The sequence below is a fragment of the Pundamilia nyererei genome, unplaced genomic scaffold (genome assembly GCF_000239375.1).
Source record: "Pundamilia nyererei isolate P.nyererei 1_Seehausen unplaced genomic scaffold, PunNye1.0 scaffold00613, whole genome shotgun sequence".
In the NCBI taxonomy this organism is placed as follows: Eukaryota; Metazoa; Chordata; class Actinopteri; order Cichliformes; family Cichlidae; genus Pundamilia; species Pundamilia nyererei.
This window is the reverse complement of record NW_005188014.1, coordinates 55,579-62,197: the sequence shown is the minus strand read 5'-3', so window position 1 is coordinate 62,197 and position 6,619 is coordinate 55,579. Positions and strand designations below refer to the sequence as shown.

At 40.9% G+C, this 6,619-nt stretch overlaps 1 protein-coding gene across 1 annotated transcript in view; it reads left to right on the top strand.

Moving 5' to 3' along the window:
- The window catches only part of LOC102205801 (uncharacterized), a 6,052-nt gene extending 825 nt beyond the window's left edge, over nt 1–5,227 (top strand). Inside the window, exons 3-6 of the mRNA XM_013907923.1 lie at nt 2,672–2,929; nt 3,017–3,253; nt 3,337–3,549; nt 3,627–5,227. Coding sequence (XP_013763377.1) covers nt 2,672–2,929; nt 3,017–3,253; nt 3,337–3,549; nt 3,627–3,703 — 785 coding nt within the window. The 3' untranslated portion in view covers nt 3,704–5,227. The remainder of the gene's footprint in view (nt 1–2,671; nt 2,930–3,016; nt 3,254–3,336; nt 3,550–3,626) is intronic.
- Nucleotides 5,228–6,619: the final 1,392 nt, after the last annotated feature.

Sequence of the window (6,619 nt, the reverse complement as noted above, 5' to 3'; positions counted from 1 at the left end):
ATTAAAATAAGCAAACATTTTGTTAATAAGTTTACGCAGGCACGGTCAGTCATTCCATGTCACATAACACGGACCTTATATAAGGATTTTTAACTTCATATATCAAATACTTTTCAAGATACTTAATAAAAATATCACATTGCAAAAGACACATAGTGACTGAATCGTACTGTACATTAAACATAAAATTCTCAGACACAAAAATAAAGAAACTTTCCTGCATGAATTAGTGCGACTGCAGTGATGCAGATGCTGACAGATGCCGGTCCGTCATGGTGAAGAGAGAGCCGTTGATTTATCAGTCGATCTGCATCCCTACCCTCACCCATTCTCACAAACTCTGACTTTGACCGAAAGAATAAGATTGTGGATGCAATGAGTGGAAATGAGTTTTCTCCAAGGTGTGGCTGTCAGAGAACAATTTCCTGCAGACTGATTCTTTGCTGATTTAGAATACATTTGCACAATAATTGCAAAAGACAGCCAAAGACAAAATGAAGTTATTTTATCTGACGATGTGTCAGAGGCATGTGTGGTGCCTCAAAACTACGTACTGATTGTACTGATTTCTAATGGTCTTTAAAAGTTCTTAAACAAAGCTCTTCCACTCTTATGCTGATGACACATACACATTTTTGACAGTTATAATTGATGATTTAAAGATTTATAGTCTTTAATACTAACTGTCGAAACGTTAATGGCCACAGAGGTTATTTTTATTGACACACTTTAGTTCCATCTCTGGTTAACTGAGCCATACTGTATGTGTGTTGGTACATTTCTCAATATATTTTGAACTAAATGAGGTAAAAACCGTGCTGCACCAGTTGCAGGCGTGACAGAGTGGCTTGGCCAACCCCCATTAAAAGAGAGTTGGAGTATTCGAAGCGTGAGGTGACAAAGCATGGATGACAGTTTCCAAGTTCATGCCTGGACAGAAAGGGCTTTAGCTTCGATCTGACGTGATAGAATGAAGATTTCACCGCCATGTGGCCATCAAAACTAAGTGCAGTGTCGATTTTTACCCCAAGATTAGTAACAGAGCTCTTCAAGCGAGGGAGCAGCAAAGTGAACATTTGGGATACCAGAAGAACGATTGGGACTGAATTAAATTGCTTCCACTGTTTGTTCATAAAAATGTAAAACATTTTGAGCCATCCATGATTTAACTTTGCTAAGACAATCAAGCAGGAGTCCAATCGATGAGCTATCAGAGTGATTGAAAGGTAGATAAAGCTGGCAATCATCAGCATATAGATGAAATGAAATTTCATGTTTTCAGAAAATCACACCAAGTGGCAGGAGATACAATGAAAACAGTAGTAAAGTGTTCCTGGGTGAGATGTGGACATGCCAGGAACACCCAGGAGATGCTCTGGAGGCATCCTGTTCAGATTCCCAAACCAATGAACAGAATCTGTGACAAAGGGCAGCTCTGGCAGAGTCCAACACCCACTGGGAACGAGTTCCACTTATTGCCAGCTATGAGGACCAAGGTCTTGTAACGGTTTTATGAGGATCTAATGATCCATAGCAATGGGCTCGACTAGTGGACGAACTCTCCTTTCCAGCACCCTGCCTTATACAGCACTAACTAATACACACTCTAACTAATACACACACTAACTAATACACACTCTAACTAATACACACACTAAGCAGAATGGTATTCTGACAGTTGGCATGGTGGTGGAGGTTTGGCATCATCACCAAACACCACGAAGGTCAAGAGTTTGAGTCTTGTTAGATTAACTGACAGTGATGTCTCTGTTTTGGACTGCCAACCTGTCCATGATGTGCCCTGGTTTTTTGATCACTGACAGCTGGTGTAAGCATCCTCGGTTCACTGTGAAGAAAATGGATGGTAAATGGCCTGTATTTATATAACGCTTTACTAGTCCCTAAGGACCCCAAAGCGCTTTACATATCCAGTCATCCACCCATTCACACACACATTCACACACTAGTGATGGCAGCTACATGGATATTTATTCAGAACAAACCAAATACTAAACAGCAGTATGTGAAAACAACATCACCTCAACAGAAATTCAGTTTTGCCAACTAAATAGACAAAGAAGATAGTAATAAAAGTTTTTCCTCAAAGTTGATTCTTTGTTATCATTATTTATAAAGGGATATGTTTGGTGGTCCACCTCTCCCTTAAATTCAGGGTAAACGTTTTGTAGGTCTCCCAGGTTTCAGGGATGTTCCTTAGAGGGCAAGCCAAATTTCTGGATGAGAACTTTGAAATAAGTGGCAGTCTTCTTCATGTGTCGTCCTCTTCGTCTTCTATTGGCTGCTGCTTTAGCTGGTTCCACAGGAGGTCATCTGCCTCCATCTCATCCTATCCCAGCATCCTCCTTGGTCACACCAACCCTCTGAACATCCTCCTTCAAGACATCCATGAACCTACTCTTTGGGTTTCTTCTTTTTCCCCTGGCATCTCCATAGTTGCCATCCCCCACCTATCAGTTGTAGTCAGTCATGCCAAGTAAAGAGTTAATTGGTCTGCATCCTGTCAAATTCAAATTACCATGGCAACCATGCCCATGTGAGCTGGCTGCACATTTGGATTCTGGTTTTGATGCAGGTCGGTGTGAAGTTTGATGATCATCGTGACACTGGTCCTCTCCTCTTTGGTGGTGTTATCTGTCTGTCTGTCCTCCAGTGTCTCTGTCTGTCAGTCCAAACCTTCAGCAGGTCTTCAGTGGATCTTCTTCAGTGTCTCTGAGTTGTGTTGATGATGGACAGACAGCTGATGGATGGACAGTGAAGATGACCAGCGGAGGACCCACTGAGGACTGTGGAGCAGCTGAGATGAGTGGAAGTTTGTGCGTTTTGGATCGTAACTCGTCCTACGGTGGAACCTTCTGGTGTGAAAGCTCATCTGGACAGCAGAGTGATGAAGTGTCCATCAGTGTTTCAGGTACAGTGAGATGTTCCAGCTGTGTCTCTGTCTCTGTGTGACTCCAATCTGATGGTGGAAGTCTGTCTCTGTTTACCTGCTATTCAGAAAAAGGTGTGATCCTGGAGATCCCTGCACTTCCTGTGAGACCAGGAAGTGATGTTACTCTGCAATGCAAGAAGAAGAGTGGTGAAACAGTTCCATCGTTTTTCTTCATGAATGGACGTCTCCTTGGGTCTAAAGCAGAACACGTTATCCCTAATGTCAGGCACTCTGATGAAGGTCTCTACTGGTGCGCTTCTAACACATTTGGATCATCTCCTCAGAGCTTTCTGAGGGTCCGAGGTCAGAACACTGACATAACTCCCTGTTTAAAGACCTGACCTGCTGAGCTGACTCATTAACCTGTTTCATCATGTCTCCTGCAGGGTCCCCTATAACTACTCTCAGAAAGTCCGTCCCTCCACCTCCAGTTTCTGAGGCCAGTTCTTCTCTGTCCACTCTTCCTCCTCTCACCAACTCTTCCTCCCCTTCTTCTCCCTCTGTGTCTTGGATCAGAGTCATCTGCCACCTGTTGGCCTTCTGCCCGTCTTGCATCTGCACCATCCTGCTCCTGTCCATCTGCTGCAGCAGGAGCTCAGGTACAAACTCAGGCAGATACTCACAGAAACACTTTGATCACGTCAGCACTGTCCTGATTTCTCCACTCTGCCCACAGGTAACAAACATGCTGTCTCCATGGAGATGTCATTGGATGTTGACGAGCATGATGACACCACTGAGCATTATGTTTGAGCGGACGGATCCTCTGATAGAATTAAATGTTTCTAAAGCTGAAAACTCTGAAGTCCTCACTCTGAGTTTCTCGATCAGAACCTGATCTGTTCACTGATCGATCAATAACCCTCAAACTACTGATGAATTACTGAATTATTGGATGAAAGCTTTGTTTGACATTGTTAGCATCTTCAAACATTGAAATCTCTGTGCACCTCTCTCAAGTTATTTACTGCATTTCATTTATTTACCACTGGTTCCCAACCTTTGGGAGCCACGGCACATACTTCACATTAGAAAAATCACACCACCAACAAAACTATCACAGAAAGTATATTGATAGTTTTTCCCTGCACACCAGGTACAGTGGTATTGGCTCGTTTTGTCCCCAGTGTACCTGTTGTACTTTCTTCTGACCAGTACTCATGCTAGGACCTTCATCTGCGTCTGAGTTTTCTCCAGGACCAGGTCCGATTGTTTTACTGCCAGTTGGCAACTCATTTAAATAGAGCTGGTAGTTGTACTGCCCTCTAGTGGAAGAGAATGTAATTGTTCCACCCGTTACTCGATTACTTCGAGGACTAATCAGGTGGAACCAGATAATCGTTCATGGCACACCTGATCATTTCTCAGGGCACACCTATGTGCTGCGCCACAGTGGTAGGGAAACACTGGGACATATGGTATCAAACACTGGGAGCGTTCGCCGGCGTTTTACAGAATGATGGTGAAAGAAATGGTTGATGCACTTTGAGTTCTTCAGCTTTGTTAAGGTTTTATTTTAATCAGCAGGAGAAAAAAAGCCATGTAGTTTTAGGAGATTATCATATTTATTACCAATCCCAGGTTTCTGCCACGGCTGACTAAATACAGTCAATCCAGCAGTGTGCACGACCTCTTTAAAAAAATGATATTTCAACGCTCAGATCCATGAATTTTCAGTTCCATGGATAAAACGATAAAATTAAACCAGATTGTATTCCATTAAGATTCCAAATGACAGTTTTTTACTTTCATCCCTGAAGAGGAACTTTGTGTTTTTGAGTTTTTTTGAGATGTCCAGTGTGTCGGCTCAAATTTGGATTTATAAAAAACAGATTCAGGTTCCAAAAGGTAAAACAGGGAGAACTCAGCAAAAACGAGGGTTAGATGGCAGGAGGTTTAATAAGTGTGTTGATCAGTGTTTGTGGAAGCTCCGACAGAGTTAGTTCAGTTCTGAAACTTTACTGTGGCCTCACAGCTCTTCTTCTACTGTGTCATTGAAGAACCTTCAAACTCTCTGAGCTGGTTTTCCTCCTCAGCCCTGTTTGATGACAGAAAGCACCAAACTGTGTCCTAATCTCACTTCATTATTTATCAACTTGTTTCTTTACTAACCAACAAATTATTTGAACATGTCAGCAAATAGCAGATTGTAGAAAAGCAAAATAATAACTTTAACTCCAAGTGTCTCATATTTGATGCGTGAGTTTTTCACACTTCTACATCGTCATTTTACATTTTACACAATAACCTGCTGGATGCAGCAAATGTGATACAAATTAAAACTCACATATGCAAATGAATGTTACATTTTTAAGTTCTGTTTTTTATGTTTCGTCAGAAGGTTCAATAAACATTCAATAAAAAAAACTTTTTTTTCTGGTGATTATTTCATAGCTAATGGTTTTAACGGCACAGGAGCTAAACAAAAGTCATCAAAGGTCAGCATGCAATGACATGAGTCAACATCACACTGCTCTGTGACGTCTGTGACATCACTTCCTCTTTTGTAAAGTTTTTTTTTTCATTTAAATGTTCCATTCAGAGTTTAATCATTCACTTTATTTGGATACTGTTGATTTGTTTCACACAGTCAAAATCTTCTTCAAGTCATTAGTAACACATAGTACACGTGTCAGTCAGGCATCTCTTTGTCTTCCCAATAAACACGTTAGAAAGAGACCAAACCAACAAAACCTCTGCTTCAAACACTAAATCCATCCATTCTCCTCTGCTTATCTCTGTCGGGTCACTCGAGCCCTCGTTTATCCCTCGTTTCAAACAGCTTCTGGATGTCTTCTATGTCTTTTAATATTATCATCTAATAAATCCTTAAATTTCATTGCATTGAATTGAATAAATGATGAATTTGTTGACTTTAGGATTAGGATTCAACTTTGTTGTCATTACAAATGTATAAACAGAGACTGAAATATTGTTTGCATCTAATCAGATGTGCAAGAGCAGTAAGTGCAATAAGAGCAGATTATATGCAGATAAGGATAGTGTGAAAGGTGGGGACAGTTATGAACAGAGTATGTACAAATAAGCTAAGTGTACAGATGTTTATATCGCTATACAAAAAGCAAATATACAGATGTAGTACGGACAATGTACAGATATACAAGTCAAGTGGCTTTATTGTGATTTCAACCATGTGCAGTGGTACAGTACAGAGTAAAATGAGACAGCTTTCCTCTGAGACCCTGGTGCTGCACATGACATATAACAGACAAACACACGACTACGTAAAGTGCAATGTGCAAAAATTGCAAATAAACAAGACAACACAGTGCAATGGAAATGTGCAAAATGCTAAGTATTTTGAAAAGTAACTTGGTGTGTGTGTGTGTCAGTCCAGTCTCTGCGTGTCTGATGACACGACTATGTCAGTGTCCTAAAACTACAGCAACTTTATCATGTTTTTTCAAGTTTTTCAAAGTAAAATGATCCAGCTGATGTTTGTCTCGGGTCTCCTGGCACCGCTTCACAAATATTGCTGTGAAATTTCATTTGTTACATTTTTCTGTGAATATTTAATGAGTGATTTCCTAATATTAAACATTTTTTCCTAAGTGAAGAGAGAGGTGAATAGCATGTGTTACAATCAAAGCAGTTTACCAGCTCACGTTCCATGGGATCCAGAAGCTGCTCTAAATGTTCCTGACTACA